The sequence below is a fragment of the Cornus florida genome, unplaced genomic scaffold, assembly GCF_030987335.1.
Source record: "Cornus florida cultivar Cherokee Brave unplaced genomic scaffold, ASM3098733v1 CherokeeBrave_3.0.0_Hap2_Chr10, whole genome shotgun sequence".
NCBI lineage: Eukaryota > Viridiplantae > Streptophyta > Magnoliopsida > Cornales > Cornaceae > Cornus > Cornus florida.
The window spans coordinates 110,541,963-110,568,549 of NW_026775580.1; the positions used below are offsets into that span (position 1 = coordinate 110,541,963).

Below are 26,587 nucleotides of genomic sequence, written 5' to 3' on the forward strand. Positions count from 1 at the left end.
TCAACAATACTACACTATATAATCAATTATACTAAAAATTAAAAATAACTAAAACCATACGTTACATTATAAAATAAGTTAGTAATTATATAAGAAATAAATTTTATAATAAAGAAGAAAGAAATGAATCAATTCTATTAAAATTAAAGATATTTATTAACTCAGATCAATTCTATTAATTTAATAGGAAAAAAGTTATATTGATTTAATAAGGTTTTTATCAAATTACACAAAAAGTAAACTGAAGTCCCTATGTCTCATTATATATCAGCTCTATAAGACAAATTACCAACGAATCAACATGCCCAATAAAAGGAAAATTACATTAAAAAAAAGAAATAAAAAACAGAAAATATTTACCACCAACATATAATGTATGCAAACTTATCCTCCCTTCAAATTAACTGACTCCGAATCTGACCAAAAGGGCAAAATCTCATTGGATTGGATGAAATAATCAAGCTTCACCACGTTGAAAATGCGACTTCGAAAGTTATAGAAGATGACCGTGTTAAAGATCCTCATGACTGCAATATCAGCATTATACAAGGCTGCAATAAAAACAAGTGAGTCCTCCCTTTTAAGAGCTTCATCGATGCTCAATACACGTCCCTCGTCCCACACTTTATTCCTGCGATCCTTCAAAACCCACAGTCCTAAATCACCATTTGGTGACAGCTTGCAGACAAACCCGAGCCGTCCTTTGTACTCCACAAGTTGCTTGTATTCGAATGAATGATCATCATCAGCATCACATACCAGCTGCTTGTATTCGAATAAAACATCACCACCATTACATACCGGCTTTGGTAGCGAAAATGAAGTGTAAATCTCTTCTTTCATAAAGAATGTCAATACAGAATTGTTGCTCATCAGCCAGTGAATTGCACCACCTATGACAACAGGGTGGTCCATTGTTAAGACAACGCCACTAGGCAACAATATCTCTTCTGAATCCTTCCAGCTCCAAGTTGTGAGTCGAAGATCTCACACTGATAATTGTAGTGCTCCTTTGAGCTAAGAAGACATATAAACTGCACAGTTAGATCAGAATTTCGAAACCACACTATATAATCAATATATCGCAATATATGGCATTAATATTACTCGTGCTTAACCATTGGGGACTTCACTAAAGTAGTTTGAAACCAATTTTACACCAAAAACATATATATATAGTCGTGCTTAAAAACCCATCATATGTATTCGTTGGCCTCTATAAACATCAATGACATGCATATAGTGAAAACCAAACTTAGAGAAAACATATGGCTTAATAATAATAATAAAAAAAACTATATATGAACACTGCTTATGATCTTATAAGTGTTGTGAAAATTAACAAAACACAAATCAAACAGCAAGAACATATTTATTTTACGTCATTCACCTAAAATTTAGTGTTACATCCACACCTTGCATAGATTTCACTATATGAAAAAAACCATACCAAATATAGAAAGTTCAGAATGAATAAATATCTTTAGGTAACATGACGAGTGCGAAGTATACTAAAATACTCCCAAAAATTTGAAAGGTTGGATATGCGCTACAGTATTTATCAAATACCCACACATGTATATATATATTTTTTTTTGGGTGAATCATTTTATTAAAACCAAAGAGCTATACAAGAATTAGTTTCAGACCAAGAGTTAACAGCCCACAAGCCCAAAGGCAAGAACAAAACTACACAAAAGGCCCAATCCATAACCACTGAAATGTCCGCTACACCAACAGAAATTCAACCATAACAGTTGAGTAGACTCCAAAAACTAGCTATGCTTGGAAGACTCCAAGACGCATCAATAGTTCTAGACTCTTTACAATCTTGAAGTTTACAAGCCGTCAACCTACTACGAATACAATTGTAAATGATTTTAAGCTTGTTTGTTGGAGAAGTGACGCCTGTTTCTCTCCCACCATAAAAATAGATGCAGTTAGTTAGGCACATGCAGTTTGTACAGTTAGGCCTTGTTGGACTTTGAATTCCAACTCCACATAGAGGTAATCCAGTCTGCAATAGTGAGGAAGCTCATGTTGCCTAAAAAAGAATGCCACAAAGATTTTGGAAATACATCCAAATCTGAGCAGAGAAAAAGCCATTAAAGAAAATGTGGCTAGCAGGCCGGCAAAGGGACAATCTGCTTGATGATGATGAATTGACGAGAGTCACGAATATTTAATATGTTGTTAAAGGCCATCAATGTGCGTGGAATGTGATTGGGAAACCAAATAGCATTATGCCAAGAAACTGATGGAGAATGAGGGAGAAGTGCTTTTTATGTGAATCCGGACGACATAAAATATCCATATGACATGCACTATCATTGTGGTAAGTCATGAACCAAAACCCTCAGCAATATCTCTGAAACTTCGAAGTATTCTCCACTAATTTTGCCTTATGAGAGCTTTTCCTTTATATATGTTTGCCATTGCCTGCAACATATATATATATATATATATGCCTAATGAAAGGTCTAGCTAAACGGTTAGAACTCGAAGATGGAGAACCATTCTCCAATTCCAAGAGTTTGACCAGGAAGGTGTCAAGTTTCGAAGCTTCTATTCTTGGTGAGATTGTCTTTTATCTTGAAATAAATTTCATACATGCCTTAGCATAGAGATTCCATTGAGAGTGAATAGTTTCGGAAGACCAATTCCACTATAGTTCTTAGGTTTATATACATTACACCAAACCACAACAACATTTTCATAATGCCATCAATTTGGTTGATAAGCATTTTGGGCGGAAGGAATACGCTGCTCCAATAACAATAATATATATAACTTAACAAGTTGCCGTCTTCTTGCATAGGAAAGAAACTTTGCAGCGCCTATTTTTTTCCTTGTAAAAACCAGAGATAGTCAATTAGGTCCCACAAAAAGAGAGAGAGGCCAGTAGGGAGAGTCAGTGATGACAGATTTTATTTTTCTATTATTTATTTATTTATTTTGGGATAAATAATGGAATGTCTGTAAAAAAAATTAAAATTAAATTAAATAAAAAAATAAAAAAAATGGGCTTATCCCAACAGAAAAGAGATCAATACAAAAAGGTATGAACCAATACCTACATGAACAAAACATTTAAAACACGTATTATACATAAAATATATATATATATATATATATATATATATATATATATATATATATATATAGCAGCGAAGACACCATTAGTATGGAATTAGCTTTTTAATATAAGAATTGAAAATTAAAGAGAAATATATATAGTGCATGTAAACTTACAATTGGTTGGGGAATGATAACCGAACAATTTTGTAGCGCAAAGGGTTTGATTGTAGAACCACCATGGCAAGCATCTCTGGTTGGAATTGGATCTTTGGGTTCGGCAGAAGCTCAAATTGTTTCGTTTTTGGCTTGCAAACATAATAATTGCTAGGTTTGTCAAACTCGCTTGCACAAACCAAAATACCTTGGTTTGATGATGCCAAGATGTTTACTTTTTCTGGTAAAAAATTAAGTGATAGATTGGACGTTGAATGGTCAATCGGTACGAACTTTGCCGAGTGATTTAAGAATGCTTTGTTTTGAATAAAGTACCCAGAAATAGCGTTTGTCCAGAGAGAACTAGGACTGCTAATGACCTGGACAAGCTATTCATTCCAGTTTTTGTCGAAACACTAATCGTCGACTCGGTTTAGGGTTTTATAGTTACCGATGCAATTAAAAAATATTTGTAATCTCGTTTTTATCTCAAGAAGCATGTTGTTATTGGAGTATTTGTCCGGAGAGAACTAGGACTGCTAATTACAGTCGTGGATGGAATTGGACAATCGCAATTGTGATTGGCTAAAAAATATAACTATAATTATTACATTGCTCTTATTTTTATGGTACATTAAAATTTAATTTTGTAAGACGAAATTACGTCTTTTGTTTATTGACTATTATTCTTTCTCCTCCTTCCATATCTATATATATATAGCTAATCTTCTGTCAATACATTATTTCCTTTTATTCTTCTTCTTCTTTTTTATTTTTTATTTTTAATTGTCTTTAAATGGATTCATTCTTTCCTTTATCTATTTTTTTTTTTTTTTACTAACTGTAAATTTTAATTGAAGTAAATTATAGAATTAAATTTTCTTTGAAGTAAAATTATATAATAGAATTTTAGTTTATTTGTAAAACATAGAAGTGAATGGTTTAGTAAAAGACAGAGGAAAAGAGAAGTATAGTGGTGATGAGATAATCACACTTTAGAGATAAGATAGTTTGATGAGTGAAAGATATTTACAGATGATAACAGGGATAAATGATTGGTTTTAAAAAGAAAAGAAGTAAAGAATGAATTAGTTTAGGAAAGACAATTAAAAAAAAAAAAAAAAAGTAAGAAAGAAGAAAGATATATATATAGTATATATATAAAATTCAAGAAAAGGAATAATTTCATCTTACAAAATTAAATTTTAACACTCCATAAAAATAAGAGCATTGCATTAATTATAATTATTTTTAATCAATTAATCCGCGACCGCAATTAGCAGTCCTTTGTCGAGAATTAACAAACTCCCATAGACATAGAATGCGGGCCCATCACGTCTTTCAATCGGTTTTGGACTTTTTTCCAAAAAAAGTTCCAATTTAAACACGGGTGAAACTTGGGCCTAGCCTTTTTGGTATTGATGAAAAAACCTTCTGTTATGGGCTTAACCCAAGCATTAATGGGCTTAACCCAAGCACTGCGACTATGGACAACGAAAGTGAGCAATGGGTCCTAATTTCGGTCAAATCAGGTTCAGCCTCCTTTTTTGTTTGACAATATTTAAGTAGTGTAAAAAAATTAAAATCTTTCAATTAAATATTTAAAACATAAAAAATTAAGGAATCCTTCAAGCAAAGTATTTAATGAAAGTTTATGTTTTTCATAATATAGGTGATGAAATAATAATTATAAAATAGGCAAGCGGTGGTAAAGTGGTGGTATTTTTTTTATTTTTTGGCAATAATAAACTTGCACATTTTTTAATTAGAGTAGCACTAGTAGTATATAGAGTATGTTATGAACTTATGCGACAGCAGTATATTGTTGACTCCTCTCTCACGCTGGGAAAGAAAGGCTTACTTTTCTTTTTCTTGTTTTTTCACACTTTAAATGGTGTTGCAAAATATCAGTGTGTTTTGGTGGATATTTTTGGACCTGACAGATGAAGAAAGGGCGCGCACGAGCGCACGTGGGGACACGCTTTAAAGACTATACACAGTACAGACAAGGCAGGTCGTCACGTGCGGCTCTGTCTCGCATTTTAGAGTTTCCACACACTTTTTCCCGTAAGCGCATATATAGACTCTGGACTACCAATTAATCACTTGTCAGCCTGTTTCATCCCCATCCCAGTCCACCCCCCAGATCACGTGCAAGCCCCACCACCGATTAACACCACAATAATATATATATATATATATATATATATATATATATTTGTGTGTAGTTACACACATATAAATTACTTACTTCGCTAAAATAATACTGCGTAGTTATATTCTAATAAAATTTTCAAGTCCTCTTATATAATCCAAGCATATTAACACTGAATCCCATTCACTTCATTAAATCATGAAAAATTCTTCAAAAAAATTCTTGGGCACGAAAAATATGTTTAAACAGTATTATTTTAAAAATATTTATTTTCAATTCAAAGCGATAATGAATTTAAGTCTGAAATGTTTAAACTTTGAACGAAATAAAAAATTCAGAACTCTTTATCAGTTAAATGCACTCACTTAAAAGTTATATAACATTCATTTGAGTGTATCTTTTGAATATCTCAACATTTAATTCAAAGTTGATTCACACTCTATTAATGACAATAACATTACTCCTAAAAGAGTATTAGTAAGGGTTATATTAAATTGATAATTAATAATTATTTTTTATTCTAAAACAAATTGTAGTAAAAATTTATTAATCCGTACTTACATGGTAGGTACCCAACAAGTCCCTAGTTACTACTAATAAATGTAGGCTGGCGCTTTTGATGCATCTAACAGTACATGAAGTACATGTTAATTAAACATGGAAATTAATTGGGACTCTATATATATATATATATATATATATATATTGTATAAACATGTTATTAATTATTTTATCTTCCTTTTCTTACAACAGTGTCGGGGTGGGCTATAATTTATATATATAACTCCAGTATTGTCAACTTTTATGCATAGAACTTCTCTCAATTTCACATTTCTGTTTGAAAAGCGAAAGCATACGCTGTGTGCCTTATATTCAAATGGAAAGAACAATTGGTACGGCATTATGTAAAAAAGTAAATTACACTAATCAAATTATGAAAAAAAAAAAAAAAAAAAAAAAAATTACACTAATCACGTAAAGTATACAAGAATATACTCCTTGAATGTTTATTACTTTGAACTTCTTAAAATTTGGTGTGTATATTCAATAACATTTTTAATGTTTTATTTCCAACAGATTTATTACTCACCTAATTTCATAAAATGATAAATTTTGTTCCCTTATACGAAAAGATAAAAATGTAAATCCCTTTTCAAAAAAAAAAAAGAAGAGATAATAATGTAAATTACTTATAAATCTAATGAGGTGTGAACAAATTATATATGAGACACATGAATTTCTAAATTAATAAATACTTGGAATATAATATTATTATTATAATATTAGAATGTTATTGACTTGTCATGCTTAGTGTCACCTACAAACGGGCTTATGAAAAGTTATAGTATTTAACATTGAACAGTTTAAATTTGTTCAAACTTTAATGGGGTGAGAGTGTAATTTGCACTTACATAAATTTAGACGGTGGTGTATACATATTATATTCGTTATAGGCTATGGCTGATGCACGAGGAAAAAATAAAAGAAGAAGAGGTACTGCATGATATATAATTTAGATGATGGCAGATAAATATTTTATTCATTGTCTAATGTTGAGGAAGAAGTACATACCAATAATGATTACTGTTGGTGTCCTGTACAAAGTAAAACTAATTTGTGATTATTTTATAGAAATTGATTACTTACTTTTTAATCCTAAATTAATTGATATTTAGATGCGCAAACACCCACCACTATCTCATATGAAGCAAGTTTTTGGTTGAGGTGGAGTCAGCCAACAATTAATTACGGGCATTTTTTTTTTCTTCCAGCGTAAAAAAATGGGACAAAATAACCAAATTATGTGTGTTAGCATATATATATAGCTGATTCAGAAAAATCAAATTATAAATTCTGTGTCTTCTAGTTTATATGGCATATATGTACCATGTCTTTGGTGTTTGGTTGGTGTGCGATACTATCTACATATGCTCACCAGCACAATATATGGTAGGATTATACTGGTCCTTGCGTTGAAAAAAGAATATCCATTAATTAATTACCAAATATTCCATTAATATTTTACCACTTCATCTTGAATTGAAGCACTTTAATTTTTGGACTGTTTAAAAATAATTGGAAAGGATGAGTTTTTAGTTAAATTTACTTTTTAGGTGAAATTGATCATAAGTGGTACTCAAGTAAAGAATGGAAGGCAGTCACTGTCCCAGTGGGGATCCTCCAACACCAAGAGAATATATATATAGAGTTGATTTGGATGTTTGCATAGATAGAGATCAACAACTCCTCTATATTCATTAATTAATTTGTTTTGCAAAACAGCAAAAGTTAAGTTGAAAATAAAAAATCTACTTTTCCTTTGCCACAAAAGTTGCCTTGCATGTGTGCTATCATGTCTGATCCTACTATACTTTGACTTCTGAGATTCCTTAGGGGGGCCACTGTGTGCCCACTACAATTATATGCATAACATATTAATTATATACTCATAATACAGACATACATACATACATATATATATAAATATATATATATATATTTATATATATATGAGTGTGCAGGGGTAGGGGCGGAACTAGGATTTAAATTAAGGGGTACAGTGAAAAAAAAATTAAAAAAAAAAAAAAAAAGGAGGAAAAGAAAAATGATAGGACATTGAGCATGAAAGAATAATGAAAATTTGACTTTTTTTTTAAAGAAATTTAAAGAGTAAATGAGGAACAAAGAAAAAAAGTTAGAGAATTTGTTAAAATATTTATAAAAAAAATTGAAGAGAGAAGTAATATAGAACAACACGTGAATATATAACATGGTTCAGTTACTAAGGCTTACATTCACGACACACAAAGCCCAAAGGGTTACATCACTTTTTATTATGAACTCTCTTAATTGATATACAATACAATGGTGGAAACTCCTTTATATAAGAGAATAAATTATGAAAATGGAAAGAATTATAATATAGGAAACAAGGAGAATTTTCACCACTGATTCCTCTAATAACATGTAACATCACTTTTTATTATGAACTCTCTTAATTCATACACAATATAATGGTAGAAGCTCCTTTATATAAGAGAAGAGAAGAATTTTCTCCACCGATTCCTCTAATAAAATGTAACATCACTTTTTTTTATTATTATGAACTCTCTTAATTCATATATAATACAATGGTGGAAGCTCCTTTATATAAGAGAAGAAATTATGAGAATAAAAAGAATTAGAAAATAGGATAAGGAAAATTTTCTCCACTAATTCCTCTAGTAACATGTAACATCACTTTTTATTATGAACTCTCTTAATTCATATACAATATAATGGTAGAAGTTCCTTTATATAGGAGAAGAAATTATGAGATTGGAAAAATTAAAAAATAGGAAATATGAATAATTTTCTCCACTGATTCCTCTAATAACATTTAACATCACTTTTTATTATGAACTATCTTAATTCATATACAATATAATGGTGAAAGCTCCTTTATATAGGAGAAAAAATTATGAGAATGGAAAGAATTAGAAAATAGGAAATAAGGAGGATTTTTCTCCACTGATTCTTGTAGTAACACCAAATTTTCAATAATAGGAATTAATATCAATTACTGAAAGATTTTTCTCTACTAATTCCTCTATTAAATCTACTACTCCCCCTCAAGTTGGAGTATGAATGCCTAACTTGCCATTGAGATAACGGGTAACAACAACTATGAATGATGAAGAGAGAAGACCGGGTAACAACAACTATGAATGATGAAGAGAGAAGACGAAGAACAATAATACCGAATACACCGACAACTCAAACAAATCAACAAAAAACTACCGGAGACGCGGTAAAGGCGATGACAATGCTACCAAATACACCGGCAGCCCAAACAAGTCGATAAAAACTACTTGAGGCACGATAAAGATAAAGGCAATGCTATCGAACACACTGGCAACCCAAACAAGTCAACAAAAACTACAGGAGACACGACAAAGGCGAGGACAATTCTATCGAACACACCGGCGGCGACTTAAACAAGTGGATAAAAACTGTCGGAGACACGGCAAAGGCGAAGAACATTACTGCCGAACAAACCGGCAGCCCAAATAAGTAACAAATAGCACCGAAAAACCCTTAGCAACATTTCAGATGCTAAGGGAATACCCCGAAATAAGGGTTCGTACCTAGGAAGAGAAATTAGGTTTTGACACCATGTTACAAAGTATAAAACATAAGTGAAGAGAGAAATTAAACAAAAAGAATAAAGAGATTACGTGGTTCAGGTACAAAGAGCCCAAAGGATTACATCATTTTTATAATACTCTCTCAATTCATATACAATACAATGGTGGAAACTCCTTTATATAGGAGAAAAAATTATGAGAATGGAAAGAATTAGAAAATAGAAAACAAGGAGAATTATTCTCCACTAATTCCTTTAGTAACACCAAATTTTCAATAAGAGGAAACAATATCAATTACTGAAAGATTTTTCTCCACCAATTCCTCGATTAAATCTTCAATACTCCCTCTCAAGTTGGAGTATGAATACCCAACTTGCCATTGAAATGACAGGTAACAACAACTGTGAATGATGAAAAAAGAAGACGAAGACGAAGATTTAATGGAGGAATTAGTGAAGAAAAATCTTTCAGTAATTGATATTCTTTCCTATTATTTAAATTTTGGTATTACTAGAGGAATCAATGAAAAAAAATCCTCTTTATTTCCTATTTTCTAATTCTTTCAATTCTTATAATTTTTTCTCTTATATAAATGAGCTTCCACCATTGTATTGTATATGAATTAAAAGAGTTCATAATAAAAAGTGATGTAACCCTTTGGGCTTTGTATGTTGTGGATGTAAGCTCGAGTGGTTGAACGTAATATCTTTATTCTTCTTGTTTAATATCTTTATTCTTCTTGTTTAATTTCTCTTTTCACTTATGTTTTATGCGTTGCAACATGGTATCAGAGCCAATTGTACTTGTAATCCCATCTAAAATTTGAGGGGGAGTATTGGAATTATTATCGTAGACCATATTCTCTATGTCTTCACATTCCTTTCCCAGCGTTAAAATGGTTTTTCCCGTCGTATGTTGTTCCGGCCATTTTCTGGCTTAGTTTTAACCTTTCTCGGTGTTGGTCCGGCTTTGTTTTGGACACTTTTTCATCATCTTTCAAGGATTTTCTTTAGCAAGTTGGGCATTCATGATATTCATGCTCCAATCCAATCGTGAATGTTATGCCAGTCATACCTGTGCTCTTCTTTCTCTTAGCCTTTGTTTGGCAAGCTGCTCCGAGGAAAAAATTCTAACAATATGATCGATTCAAACATTGAAATTCTTGGAAAGCTGCGATAAATCTGGATCAACTTGAGTGGAAGTGTTGAAATATATAAATATTTCTATATAATTATAGAGCAAAATCCTCCTCTAATCATGGTGATTCGGTTAATTTTCTTCCAATTATAAATATTTCTATATAACGGTAGAGTAAAATCCTCCACCAATCATGGTCGTGGTGCTTCCTTTGACTATTGTTTACTATGACTATATATAGGCTCTTTGTACTCGAGCAATATATAGATCTGAATAACAAAAATGTAACCCTTAGTGGCTCTTTGTCTATCGATATAGGCCTTAGTGCCGAACCATGTATATATGTCTGTGCTTTCTTATTTTCGCATCCAAAGAATTTTGAAAATTTAGGGGAAGCATAATATACAAATGTCTATATATATATATATATATATAAATAATTAAAATGAACCATATATATAATATGGGGCGGGGACATATGCCCCTTAGGCATATACTGGCTCCGCCCCTGTATATAATTATATATATATTCACCAAATGTGTGAAAATGCTAAACATAATCAAATATTTATAGGCCCTATTTGGGGGAGCATTCTGATTCTAAAATCCCTTTCCACTGAATCACCTTTGTAGAATGCATTTTGATTAAAAGAATTTAAAACAAAAAAATTGTTTGGTAGGTGTATTTTTTTAAAGTCCTTTTAATTATTAACGTAGTTTAAATTGACAATTATATCCTTAATAATCTATAAATATTAGCCGAGAGTATAATTGGCACGTAGAAAGAAAAGGAAGAAAAAAAAAACAATAATTAAAGTGATGGAGTGAAAATTACCAATCAAAACGAGACTAAGCCAAGATTAGGGTATACAGATAGATTTACCCAATCTATAAAGTTTTTTTTCTTTCTTAGTGGACTACATGATAGGAGCTTAAAGAGATGGAAAAAGAAAAGGAAAGGAAAATAAAACCATAGAGAGAGATTGCAGCAAAAATATTGCACTTCTATTCTATAGGTAGCCTTCAAAAAATATTATATATTATGTATATATATATTGAGAGAAATAAAAGTTTTTAGAATTCTAATTAGGATTGAATTTTGGATGATATTTCATATATCTTGTAACTATTCTGCTTCTTAATTTTTGAAGTTAAATGGGATTTTTTTTGGTGCACTCTTCAATGTCTTATGTTCTTCCCTTTTTAAATAAGGGCAAAATTATAATTAAAATAACACCGATTCTCTTCTCCAACTACATCAACAAGTGCCGGTGAACGTGCTCTCAGTGGCGCTTCTCTTATGGAAGAGATCAATGTTATGATTAGGAATAACAACTGGTTCTAGGTGATGCTTTAACCAATTTAGGATCCTTCACATCAACATATTACCAATTAGCCAGCAATGAAACCAGGAATGATATGTTGAAATAAGGGAAAAACCAGATTTCTCACGAATCTTTATTAAATTGTTTTTCAACAATCTTTCCAATAAAGATCCGTGAATTCAGATTGCGTAGAATACGATGAGGCAGATTATGCCATAAATTTTGCTCTAAAATTTTTATTTTTATTTTTATTATTATTTTTTTCCTGACAGAGGAGAAGAATGAAGAAGATGATACAATTTGGAATGAATTCATAATAAATAAAAATAGGTTAAATAATGAACAACATTGGAATTTATCATCATACTTAAAAAAAAGTGTGTACCTTGCGGGAAGTGGATGTGGATCAGTAAGGCCAACAGGCTTGTGGCCTAGTGATACCAGTCCTCTACTTCCCAAAGGGAGGTAAGGGGTTCGAATCTTAGTGTAGGCATGTGTGTGCACCAATTGTAAAATAAAATAAAATAAAATAAATTGTATTTTAGCAAACATGTTTAGGCTTTGATCAATCAGACTCCTAAACCACTTAAACTTTTTAAAAGTCTATTTTCAAAAACTTCACCAAATACTTCTTATTATTGACGAATGACTTTTTGAGCTTGGAACCCTTTTTTGAAATTACAAAAAGCCCAGCCAAACTGCCTCATAATTTATGTCCCCCAGCTTTCTCGTAGGTGAGATTCTGAAAATTTTGGTAACAAAGTATGTCGCCCTTTTTACAATATTCTCTCTTTTCACATTGCATTTTTAAAGAGCTTTATGGATACGGATAAAGGTGTGAATACATTTTACTTTTAGCTTCTCAAGCTGTAGTAGAAATCAAAATTAAAGCAGAATATGAGATATACGCTTGTGCACTGAAATGAGTTGGTTTGTGGTACGGAATTGTCAACTGATTTTACATAAAATGAGTTATAGAAATATTAAACAACTGTCTTATCATCATCATTTGTCTAATTTAGATGATATCTCTTGCAACGTTTTTTTTCCCTTCAGTTTATAGATAAGAAGAAGGTAAAATTGGAGAGGTTTATATGCGTTAAAAAAAAGTCACTCGACCTGCCAATCTGCCATCAAAAGTTACATCTTAAAAGTATAAAAAGAAATTAATCATTTATTTCACTCCGACGCACACAAAATCCCGCATAAGATCCAATCATGAAGAGAAAGATCAAATCTAGGCGAGGAAAATCCAAACCGGTCTAGATCAGAGATCTAGCCTGAGAAAAACAACAGATCTACTTAGGCGAGCCAAAAACAAAACAAACAGGAACAAATATAACTGAACAAAAACAAAATCGGCGTAAAAAAGTATGATACAACTTGCACATATTTTTTTTATGTATATTCAAAGATGTATATATTAGTTATCGTAATTGTCAGATTTTTTTTCTTTCCTTAAAATCATGCACAACTTACCGAATGGTTAGACTTTGTTTGGATACATAGAAGAGACGAGACAGAAAAGAAATGATGATATTAATTATTAGAGAAAAGAAAAGAAATGATAGTATTCTTCTTTGAATATGGTATAGGGAAAGAAAGAAGAGAAATAATAATAACCAAATTACTGTCATATCCTTTTAAATAGAAAAGATATGAGTGAAATTATAATTTTATCTTTTTAATTGTTAAGAGCATTTCTAAAATTATAAAAATACTACTTAAATACTATCATTTTTCTCCTTTTTCTCCTGTCTTCTTAATTCTCAAATTTGGAGAGAGAAAAAATAAAGGATAATCCAAATCATCCCATCCAAACGAAAGGACTTTGCCGAAAGAACTACAATATCAAGAGTTTAGGCCAAGTGTTATGTCCTTCCAAATAGAAGTTTGAAGATTTCACTATGTAGATGTATGAGAAACCATTGGTGTATGAATACTAGAGGTCTTTTGGTAGGAATGAATGTTGGCTTGAAAGAAGAGTAAAGAAGGACTACCAGATGGATAAATGGTCAAGAAAAGAAAGGAATAAGAGGAAAGGAGAAAGGAAAACCATCCACGGGAGGAAGGATTGAAGGAAAGGGAAAATATAATATATGTGAACTGACACCATGAAAGCAATTAAAACAGTGTTAACAATAACAATTTCATTTGTCAAAACCAAACCTAAACATAACTGAATAATTCAGGAAAAAAAAAAACAAGAGGGAGAGAAGACAAAGAAAAGGAAAGACACTAATCCAAACAAAATATAACTAATTCTTATATGCATCCCCAAACAAGTTATTACGTGGCTAATTGGATTATTTTTCCATTTTTTTTTTCTTTCGAAGATGCATTTTTAACTACAAATTCAAACCACATTCGCAATGGCGTGATTTTTCTTCGGATCAGTCGTTCCGTACACCGGCAGCTCCTCTCTGTAGGTTCCCATACCGATCGCACCGATGTTTTCGAGCTCAAACAGATCAGAACTCGAATCACTCTCAACGTCGTCGTCGTCGTCGTCGTCTTCTTCATCTTGAAAATCTCTCAATTCAAACGCATTCATCCTCTTCTCTTTATAATCTCTCAGATTATAAGAGGCTGAATCTTTTTCCTCCATGAACTTGTTCTTGAGCTCTTTCCTAAGCGTTGCAGCCTCGGCAATTTTTCTGACAATTGGAATCGGCATGAGGCTCGGATCGTCTTCATAGATACTTTTGTGTCCACAGGGACGACAATCTTCGTCGACGATGACGCTCACCGGAAAGAATCTAACGGACCTCTTCATTCCATTACCAGGCGATTTACCTCTCGAAAAAGGTGCTTTGCTCAAACAAGACCTCGAAAACGAAGACGCCGACGAACATGTCGATGTGGTTGATTCCTTCACCGATCTCGATTTTCGCATTGAACTCAAATTTTCGAGCGCTTCGCGATTCGCATTCTTCGCATTTTTTGAATTGAAAAGTGAATTGAGAAAATTAGTGATCCGGCCACCAGGTGAAATCGGCGGTCTAACCTTCTTCAGATCACCGTAGATCTTCAAAGCTTTGAGGTTCGTCCTCATGAACCGTCCTTCACGCTTTGGCGTTTGCTCGAATTGTGTTGCCTTCTCCGAAACGGCGGTTCGAATTTGTTTCGGTCTCTGCACTGTGAAAACCGATGGTTTTGATCTGTCTCTGTGAGTGGACTCTGTTTCGGAGGACGAAAACACGCCTCCACAGCTAGACTCTGAGGAGCTTGAGGCCGAATTGTTCAGTATAGAAATTCGAGTACCGTCACTGTGATTCTCCATCCATTTCTCGATCATGATAGCGCGTCGAAAACTCGCAATCTCTTCTTCATCTTCTGAAGCATTGTTTCGTTTGAAGCTAGTCTTGCTCTGCTTCTTTCTCTCTCTACCGACAAACAACTCTGCTTGCACCAATTCGTCTTCTCCGTTGGATTCGTCGATGGAACGGTAAATGGCGTCGAGAAGAGTTGAAGAAAACGACGGCGTCTTTCTTCGCTGTTGATACCTTTCCCCTGTATTCATCATGTCTTTGATCCAAAAATTCACGCAAACAGAGATAGATAGAGATGAGAAACGGAAGAGTATCGAAGCACAGAAAAAGGTAGAGAAGGTTAAGTTAGAAAATTGAATGGCGATGTCAGTCTGGAGCTTTAAATGTCTGATCTACGAACTTCGAGAAGTGCGAAAACATTAATTGAAGGATACGAGATCATGTGAATGAACACAGAAATGGAAGGAATGTCATTTACGTTTAGAGAGAGAGAGTAGGAGAGAGAAAACAGAGATTTGCTGTTGATTGACATGGATGGAAAAACATGAGTCCTGATGACACAGTCTTTGATGCGTAGTTGCTGGTGAGATGAGAGAGATGATAGAGTGTAAAGCCAAATGCCACGGCTTGGATTTTGGGAGTATAAAGAGAAGCGATGAGAGAGAGTGTGTGTGTCCACTGTGTGTATTCTTACCTCTCTCTCTGTATAGAAAGAGGCTTAAAAGGAGCATCCGCGCGTGCGTGTAGATTTTTAGAATCGAAATTGAGGTACTGCCAGGCTGCCAGTGCCAGTTGCTTCATTACCTTTACTGGTTTACCTCTTCAATATTTTGAGAGAGGAAAAAAATGAAGATGTTATGAATTGAATTTCATATAAATTAATCCAATGTTATTTTTGGTAGAATGAAATTGATATTTTGAAATTTAAATTTGAAAGGTGAAATATTAGGACATTTTGAGTTATTAGATGCATTTGTGGAGGGCTCACATAAGTTACAATTCTTGGTGACTGAAATTTTGTCATCATTTTGTATTATTATTCACAAAATAGTATTTGATGTTTAGAAAAAAAAAAATGAAAAACATAAAAATATGATAGGATCCAACCCAGAATGAATTCATGTAGTGGGGAGGAGGTTATCTTTTATCTCTTTTGTTGTCATGTTTTGAGCCCTATAGTCAAATACCAAATACTCGTATCATTTTTTTTCTTACTCTTTTGAATGAGATTCCTCCTAAAGACTAACGTACTGGTCAAATTCATCGCATCCAACGTTTCATATTGAACAATTGTGAAATTTTAGAACTAAAAAATTAAGTGTTGTGAAATGTTAGAACTAAAAAAGCAAGTTAAGGGCTGATAAATCTTGACTTTTAAAATTGTCTCAACGAGGAAGATTGAGCTACCTAAGTTTGATTAGTCAAATTTGACAGTACCAATTGTCTGATAGCATCCATCAAATAAGATCAGCAACACGGGTTCCACCATGGGACCCATTCTATACGATGGGTCATATTTTCTCTTTCACCTGTAAAACAGCCTTGTCCCGCTGAGGCCGATATTTTTGAGACACTCTTTAAATATGTATCCGATATTATACATGTGTTCATAAATAAAAATTAAATTTTATTATGTAAAACACTTGGTCGTTGATATTTTTTAAACACTTAATTAGACACTTTTTTAACATTTATGATACAAGTATACCAGTAACACGAACACATGCTAAAGTGTTTAATTTTTTTCTTTTAAAAAAATTAGCATAAATACTATTATAACAAAATAATGAAATGACAGTGTATATACTGTATAAAAGACACTTCAATTATGACATAATTTTATTTTTTAAATCATTTCAAAATCACTTTTAATATAGATATTATAAATTAATTAAAATTTTATAATACTATTATTCAATAAATGTATATATAAATAAAAATTCATATTTATAAATAGTTATGTTACACATATCTTCATATAACTTTAGCTGCATGTGGTTGCAACTTGTAAGGGATGTGATCAAGAGGCCCATGAGTTCATTAAGAAGATACGCATCAAAGCCCAACTGAACTGGACCAACTCAGTGATGGCTACTGTGTGGTTTTATCATTGGAGGATGTATTTATTACTCTTTATTGGAATTCAAACGATAGAAAACACTGCTAGGGTGAAGAAGTTAACAAGGGGATCATTTCAACGAATTATTCTGTAATTTATGATGTTCCTTCAGCTGAATTCATATTCCTCCTTTGAATCTACTATTGCATATGATTTTATCATCCATGCAACTAAAAGGTTCAATAGGATCATTATCAATTCCATCGCATGTCTGAGTTAACATTCGAAACTAAACTAGTTTGAGAAATATTCCAAGGTTAATGTATAAACAATTATAAGCGCTATGTTATTTCAAAAATCTGACCATTTTGTTGAAATACAAAACTTGATTTAGAATAAAATTCAGGTGCTCACATCAACATGAGGTGTCTCTCACATTGGATACTTATTAGTTTAACATACTCTTAACCCATTTTCGACAGGTCTCAAGGAACATCTACACAGGCTCTCAATTCTCTAAACTAAGATAAGACCAACGCCAACGGCAGTGATGAGAGCTATTTCAGTACTGCCACTCTCTCAAACAGCCTTGGCTTTCATGAATTCTATTAACTCATACTTTAGTTGGGAATGACAACGGGACGGGTTTGAGATGAAGCAAGACTATTTTCTATTCCTTCGATCTCAATACCCCCGTCCAACCCCGCCCGGAGAGAGAAGGTGGAAGGGGGAAAGTAGACGGCTGGATGGTTGATGGTAGGTGGAGTAATGGGATGAGAGGACAAGGTAAGATAGAATTAGGATTTAGGGTTTACCCGTACTCTACCCAAAAAAATTATTGTTACCAGTGGAAAACAGAGGGAAAGAGTAAAGAGAAGTTTTCCACCTATCGGTACTAATATTGTTCTCTAATTCCAAATTTAACATTCTCTATACCATTATAACCCAAATACAAAACCGGGGTGCTCTTCATCCATCATAATTTTATACAACTTAATTTGAAAAAAAAAGAAGGAAATAAAATTCACAAACCACAAGGATGCTTTGAAGCAATCTCAAATCCGGGATTCTTCTTTATATGGATGCAAACACTTCATTGGTATGACAGAACAAAAGTATAGAAGTCACCACCTCCCTGATCAGCAAACCACCACCACCTGCAGCCATCCTCTAATGTCAATCACAAATATTGTTTGTGTATCCTGGCCCGGTTTTCTTCCCACCATAGTCTAGCATGCATCTCCCCAAACTTTTCTCGGCTGCAGCATACATGCATAAATGGAAACAAGTTAATACATCTCAAAATAAAATGATAAACAAAAGACAATAACTGATCATTGTATGGCCACCCATATAATTCCTGCTAAACTTAATTTTCAAGACTCAAGGGTTGAGAGAGAGCAAAAGCAGCATAAACTGTGTAATTTTATAATTCCATTAACAATTTTCTTCAAAACAATAGGCTTAGGAAGCTGAAAACTCAAGTCGCATGGTTAGCAATAAGTGGAACCTCAATTAATGGCCTAGAATTTAAACATGGACCATCCTTCCTAAGTCAAACAAAAACCTATGGAAGAAGGATCGGTTTAATATTATAGTTAGTATTCATAAGAGATATTGGATTATCTTAAAGTGCCTGACTGCAACAAGCCCCCACCAGTTAAACCAAAAAAAATAGCCCCATTCTACCTAGTAGTGGATCTTTCTCAATTCAATCAAGAAGCAATTAAAGATCTGGAACCCACAAACTTCACTCTTGAGATCAATTATAGTCTGAGCAACACCCATGTTCATTGACTGAACTGTCAAAAAAAGCTACCAATACCGATTGCGAATTAACATGGCTAGATTATGACCCACTAGAGACTAGCTGACTTAATAGAATGGTCCCCTTATTGACAGGGCAATTTTTAATTTATGATGCCTTAAATATTTCTCAGGTATTGTCTCCTTCATATGACAACTACAAGAAGAGTTCAAGTAATTGGACTTTATAACATTTAACCCACTAAAACAGATTCAAGTTAGCCATAAAAAAGGGTTCACTAGTTGTAATCGTTAATGTATCAAATGATGATGGGATGATCGTGTTAAGATGACTGAATTAACGTGGTCATGCAATGGCTGGAAAATCCAACAGTGACCAGCAGGACTAGAGTAATGCTACATTCTACCATTTCTTCTTCAGAAAAGTTCATCACTTGTGTAGAAAGGTCTTACCATCTTCAAGATTTTCTCCTTAAAATCCATATAACCATTAATTCACCCCCATGAAGTAAAGCAGTAAGAAAAAAGCTTTTCAGTCATGCTCCTTTAGTATGAAAAAGCAAAAAATTGGAACCTAAAGTAGGAGGAAAGAAATGAGGAACTACAGGAACTGGCACTACATGATTTAACCAATAGACTATATTATATCGACTCTTCTAAATGAGTGAAGTATCAGTGTCCACCCTAACGATTGGACATGAGTATGAGATGTGTGTCCAACAAATCTTATGAGACATGCACTTAGTATATCTAATAATCATGTATATTATAAAGTTCTGTATAAAAACTCTTGTATCCTGTCCTTATTGTTACATTATTGCTTCAAAATAGAGTGAATTTCCTAAATTGAACACTTTCTATTAAAGAAAACCATCATTTTACCCTAAAAAATAGAATTGCCACAAAGTATGCCGACCTGAGGAGCTTCAACTAAGACAACAGAGTTAACACATTAGAAAATTAACCTGAATCTGACACGTCTCAGCTCCCTAGTTCCGCCTGGCAGTGCTCTGATTGTAATATAAACCCCTGGCTCGTCTTGTTCAACCCATTCAGTCTCTAGATCACTAGCATTGCTGATAGATAACTCTCCAGAGCGGTCGACCTCTCTTGATGAACTAGTTCTTATAGAGGCATCTACTGATGATGTTTCTGTCTTAGCTCCACTGATGCTTGAGAGTTTGGGGGTTGAGTTGACACCACAAGAATCATAGTTATAGCGAGATTGCATTGGGTGATGTTCAAGTGAATCAGAGGATGAGTATCCCATTCCCATTGGTCGGTGCAAGGTACGAGGTAGGCGTTCTTTACCCAGCGGCGGTGTTACAGGACTGCCTTCGGCAGATTCAATTTTCGAATTCTGCAAGAGGTGGAAAATGACATTATTGACATGGAAAAAAAAAAGAAAGAAATTCTGATTTTATGGTAAGCGTTGAACAGAAAAACCAGTCGATATAAATTTAAGTTTGACAACCTCCAGTTATTAATGATAATGTCTTAAATTGCATTATGGACAATACAAAATCAGTTCAAATTCAATTTTCAGTCATGATTCTAAGAGCTTACTAGGCTCAGAGCTCACCTCATCTTCAGATCTCAGAGGTGTCGGGAGAGGAAAAGCTTGGCGGTTTAATCTCTGAACATTATAGAGTTCCATTAATTTGTCATAATTCTCTGCCCACCACCTTTGAGCTTGCCATTTGTTGAATGTTTCACGACTACTCAATGCAAATAAAGTATTAATCAGAATTCTAGATTAACATACCGCTGCATATTCATGTAAAAAATGTAGAAGCAATCAAACCACCGGTGTGGTGGTGATGAAAGTGCCTTATTTTAGTGCTATGGGCATGAAGCCCAGGTTTGAAAATATATAATTAAAATCATAAGTAGTTGCATCATTCATGTCACACATTATAATTTATGAACAGTAAACAGAAGTCTATTGCTTAGAAGCCTCAAACCCATCATGGTGAAATAAATCCTAAGCATTATAGTTGGTGATTTTTTGAAAGTGTAATTAATTATGTTAGGCCCCCAAAGTGGACCTACCCAAACTTTTTTAAGAAAAAGGATCCCCATCTCAAATTTTGCCCTTAGTGCATGTAATAAAAAATGGAACATATTTTCTATGGTGGGCTTTAGTAATGAATAAGTAGCTTGATTACGTTTCGAGAGCAAGCAACCAAATAATTAAAATCAAGAAACTAGAACATGTTTCCGGTTACAGTTAATCCAAGGTACAAGGATGCTAGAAGACTGTTCATTCAAGAATATGTGGTTAATTGGAATTTTACGTAAGTGGTCGGATGTTTTCATGATCACCATTATCCGGGCACTAACAATGTTCTCTGTAATAATCTTCTTCTCCGTTCATCATGGATGCTCTACGCGTACCACCACAGGAGGAGGCTGTCCTAGGGCATTGTGCTATTTTGTCCTAGAAAACAAGACTTTGACATGATGTCCTTTGGTAGTATAGCATAATAATTCAGGTTCACCTTTTGTCATCACTATAGTTCGGGTGTGGCAGCTAAACCATCAATATGACAGTGAAGTCAAGTCCAAGTTTTTTACAAACAAAATGACAACAAACCACTCACAAAATGACAACGAAACAAAGAATAGGCGTGATGAAGATTGAAAAAGAAAGCAAGACCAGTCCCCCGACACAGCAATAGCACTTGTAAAGGCTTTTTTCCAACATAATCAATTCAGGCCCACTAGATGGCACTGAGTAATCCTTTTGGACTTTGAAAAGGTGACCTTATTAATTTCGGTTGCCTTTGCCATGATGGCGGGTAGAATTACCGTCAAACCCGCTAAAATTTTCAAATGTACAGAAGTCATAAAAGGCTGTGTTTGGGTGGAGTTCCTATAATTGCATCAACACGCTTTTTGTAATAATTGCTAACAGCCTGTGTTGCTTAGACCACTGAAACCAATATTAATTGTGTTTGGTGTCACCTTTTGAGGTTCTATGGTAAAATGGGGCCATTGTTACCCACACATCATACATAGGAATTTCTTTAACAATGCAAAGGCTTGTGAAGGTAATTTAGATACATATATAGAAATTCTTGTCATAACCAAACAACACAATTTGATTAAATGTAAAGCTCAATCTTTCCTCTAACAATTTTGAAAGCACTTCCCTTTGCTTTTGATAACCAAAATAAACCGATTTTTGCTTTTAAAAACAATAAATACATACTACCAAATACCGTGCAACAAATCACAAATTCTTCCAACTAAGCAAAACCAACAAAAAGATAATAATAATAAGTAAAGAGGAAAAATGTGTGTGTAAACAGTTGTATAAACTATGCATTTTCAGAAATAAGCATCCAAACAATCCTCTACACTCTTCACCAAACGTTAATACGACACTTCAAGGGTAATTCCGTCCAGTGCGACTAACAGCAAAATAGTCATTTATCTAGTTAAGACAGGCACGTATCGGGAAAAAATTAAAAATAAAATAAAAGACCGGCGCGTCTCAAAATACTAAGCATTTAATCAAACAAATCAGGAGCGTTCAAAATGAGATTAGAGATCAGTAGGTGGTGACCTGAATCGAATACGCTTGAGATCATTACCGCCACGTGGAAGCGAGACGAAGGTGATGAGAACACCTGGCTCTACTTGTGCGACCCACTCCTTAGGCTCGTTTTCCTCGACGAACACGATCGGGTCAACTCGCCGGCCACTCGCCGACGCCGGCGTGCGCTCGCCGCTCGAAATCCCCTTCAGCCTCGCCTCCATTTCCTTTCCCCAAGGCCTCAGATTTGTAGAGCTCGAGTTTGAGCTCCCGGTCCGACGGTACGACCACCGGAACCTTTCCGACGCCGACACCGAGTCCGACTCGGCGTAGTTGTTGTGTCGCTGCTGCGTCAACGTCCCCGTACACGGATTGCAGTGCCTGTACGCTCCCGACGCCTTCAGCGCCATATCCTTGATCTGAAAAACCAAACATTAGCCCTAATTCACGCACACTACACACAGAAATATATATATATATATATATATATATAGAAAGCAATTGATAATCGATATGAGAAGATGAATTTGCCTGAGAAGTGAGGGATTTCATGGCTTGCTTAGAACCTGGTGGGCCATTGAGGTCTAACTCTTCACGTTGATTCAGCGATTCATCGCTGGCCTGTTTTGGACGAGCTATGCACGTAAGCATCTTCACTTCTCCAGTTGATATATATATATAGATGTTTATATATATATATATAAGAATTTTGGGGAGAGAACTGATTGTGAAGCAAACGATCGAATGAAGTTTAGAAGCAGAGAGCAATCGTTCACTGCAAAACACCTGAAAACTCAAAAAGATATCAACAGAGGCTTACATTAACTACAAAATTACAGAAAATAAATACTAGTATATATACGAATTGTGTTTGGAAAAGACACCTCTGATATTGAAGAATCAGTTGTGGTTCAGTTTCAGAGTGCAGATAACGATGCTCAGTGCCCTTTCTCGGGCACTTTTAATGACTTTCCTTAAATTACGCCATCAGAGAGATTCCTGAAATAAATAACTAAAAGTCAAAAGTTCAAAAAAATAGATAAATTAAACAAAGAATATGAACAAGAAGAAGAAATTGTTGAATGTTAAAAACTGAAAACGCCATGGAAAATTGGAAATATATTTATACGTGTGTGTTGGTAGACATACAAATTTTGTTGTGTGTTTTGCGAATTGAGTTTGTGAAGTGACAAATGTTTTCTTTGGGTTGATCGAAGAGAGTGGAAAGTGTTTTCACTTTGAGCTTGCCTTTGTTGGGTTCTTCTTTCTCAAATCATTTTTCACTTCAACTATGGAGCGCCTTTCGTTGGCCCTTTTACCTGCTACCTGAACATCACCGGTTGTAGCTGTACGTCCAGTATTTTCGCGGCTCATCGTATTTTAACTGTCGGGCCTTCGAGGCTCTGAATTCTATCTTTTGGGCCTGGGTTGCAATCTGGATGGATCACTGTTTCTACAAAATGTTGATAGGCTATTTTTGGCCCATATTCCTACTGCGTGACACTTTCCTCATTGTGAACAATGTGAAGTCTAAAAAGGGTTAAATGTTGGCAACTTTATTTATGAATGAAGAGATTATTTTTTATTTTGAATCTGTAACTTTCAGATTTTAAAGTATTTCTCCATTCTATTATAGGAGTGTGAAATCAAACCCAACAGAGAAAGTTGAATAAACCCTTCGTGAAAAATTAAAATTAAAAATAATATATTTTAGAAAAGATATTTTACTACTCGAAGAAGTTAGGGTAATTGAATTTCACATGGGTAATTGTTATAAATCTCTTTACCTTATTATCATGTTTGGCACAAGATAAAAAATACACCCACCCACTTTTGTTAGTTGTTGAATTGAGAGAAACCTCTTAACGAACATGCTCATATTAAATAATCAAAATCAACCAAATTGTTGATGTTAGATATCATTTTTGCATAATAAAATGATGATGTTCTTTGATTAGGCTGATACATTCATTGCCTAAAAGCTAAAGACCGTCTGTCGAACACTAATCCCTTGTTTTTTTTCAGTTAGATTAAAGAAAATTTAAATCATAAACCCCTAGTTCTTTGTTTCTTTGATCATATATCATAAACAAGTCGAGGGTGTTTCCTTTAAATTTGTCTTATTATTTTTCAAACAAACACAAAAAGACTGTTTAAACACAAATGGTAACATTCACGTAGTATTTCACAATCTTGTCTAAGCCAAGTTAGCATCACCAATGAGGCAATGACGTGTGGATGCTAGCGTTCCATGCCAAGACCAAGGCTTACGGCTGGTGCCATATGTGTGGCCCACATCTCAGGCCCAAAGGGTTACAATTTATCCCTCTTATATATATATATATATTGGCCAATCCCTCTTGTATAAGAAAATTGAGAAATTTCCATCATTATTTATATAAAATGAGAAATTTCCATAATTATATATGCAAAATATGAAATCCCCATGTTAAAAAGCTAATTATGAGTCTACCAATTAACAAGACCATGCCAAGAAGTATTTTGATGTCCCTCAATGTTGCTGGGGCTAGGTATGCCTTGCCCGATACCAATATACCTAGTAGGTAGGAATGCATAAAGCCCATGCGGCCATGCCCATTGTGAGCGACGGCCCAATAGATGCAGAACAAGATTTTTTATATTGACAAAGCAAAAACCTTATTGATTTAAATTAAAAAATAAAGATAAAAGTCTCTACTTTTTAATCTTCAAGAAACCATGTTGAAAAATCTTTGAACAAAAATTTACTCATGTAATACTTGTTTGTAAAGAACATCAACAATCAAATATTTCACTTCATTCAAAATTCTAGCATAATTAATGATGTCACATCTATGAAGTTAAGGTCCAGGGACACACGCCTCCCTGAATTTTCTTCCGCTCTTATATTATATATATATATTTTAATAAAAATATGAAAAGCCTTCTCAATTTTCTCATTCCTCGTAAAATTCTATATATATGTTTTCTATTTTTTTCTTCTAAATTATTTCCTTAATTCTTATATTCTATATATGTAAATTAATTTCATCTAAAAAATATCTCTTTCTATTTATATACTCATAAACATGGACTTATGTATATGTACATTATATAATAAATCTATACTATGGTATACAATACTACAATGTGTCCCCCTAAAAAAAATTCCCTCCCTCCCTAGTCACAACATCTCAATGACAATGCAGAATGATATATTATTGTAATTAAGGATAATATGTCTAACTTACTGGGATACTGTAATGAATCTTGGGAACCCAAAAAATTTCTGAGGGAGGGGGGAATATTGAAAATTTATAGTGATTTAATACTATATATTAAATATATCTAATGATTGCGTGTTTGTTACAACTTCAAAAACAAAAAAAAAAAAATAATAATAATAATAATAATAAAATCCTCAACCATATTACTTTGATATTCAGAATCTATCTCAATAAAAATGTCTACTACTATCTGATCACTCACCTCAATTTCTTAGTATAAACTCAACAAAATTGTTCACCTTAATTTCTTACTATAAACTCTAACAAAAATGTTGCAAGCAATGAGTTAATCACTTGGTAATATCATATCAATCTTACACTGATAGGTCGTATCCATCTCCTCACTTTTTGGACATTAATAATGAAGATGATGGGGTCGATAGGTGAGGTTTGTTCCAGTCAATTGCAAAGGGCATGGCATGTGAATTTGACATATTCATGACAGCTCAAGTTTGTTACAGAAGATCATTTTAATTGCTGCGTGTTTTCCATTCTATGCCCCATGCTTTATCTAACAACTTAAAATGTGGACCTAACACACACCATCACATAGTCACCACCGCAGTCCTCTGACCACAGTCTTCTCTAATCCAACGGCGTACCAAGAATCACAGTGCCCCTTGGACAACTCATGCAAATCACACCACGTGTCAATCTCTTACTCAACAGCTCAACAATTCACTACTAGGACCCACATCAGATCCACA

General features: G+C 33.7%; 2 protein-coding genes across 3 annotated transcripts; both read right to left on the bottom strand.

Moving 5' to 3' along the window:
* Positions 1-14,110: 14,110 nt before the first annotated feature.
* Positions 14,111-15,958, bottom strand: LOC132277071 (protein BIG GRAIN 1-like B). Its single transcript, XM_059778793.1, has one exon. It carries the CDS (start codon positions 15,499-15,501, stop codon positions 14,332-14,334), a length of 1,170 nt encoding a protein of 389 aa, XP_059634776.1. The 5' UTR covers positions 15,502-15,958; the 3' UTR covers positions 14,111-14,331.
* A 2,211-nt stretch (positions 15,959-18,169) lies between these two features.
* Positions 18,170-23,897, bottom strand: LOC132277072 (protein Brevis radix-like 4). 2 transcript variants are annotated; one of them, XM_059778795.1, is made up of 7 exons: positions 23,764-23,897; positions 23,499-23,613; positions 23,146-23,400; positions 22,645-23,033; positions 20,656-20,791; positions 20,039-20,433; positions 18,170-18,565 (listed from the first exon to the last, which is right to left on the bottom strand). In XM_059778795.1, the coding sequence occupies exons 3-7, from the start codon at positions 23,263-23,265 to the stop codon at positions 18,487-18,489; spliced, it is 1,119 nt and encodes a 372-aa protein (XP_059634778.1). In that variant the 5' UTR covers positions 23,266-23,400; positions 23,499-23,613; positions 23,764-23,897; the 3' UTR covers positions 18,170-18,486. The 2 variants fall into 2 exon arrangements, with proteins under 2 accessions (XP_059634778.1, XP_059634777.1); XM_059778794.1 differs by having other exon boundaries at positions 23,499-23,626.
* Between the last annotated feature and the right edge of the window lie 2,690 nt (positions 23,898-26,587).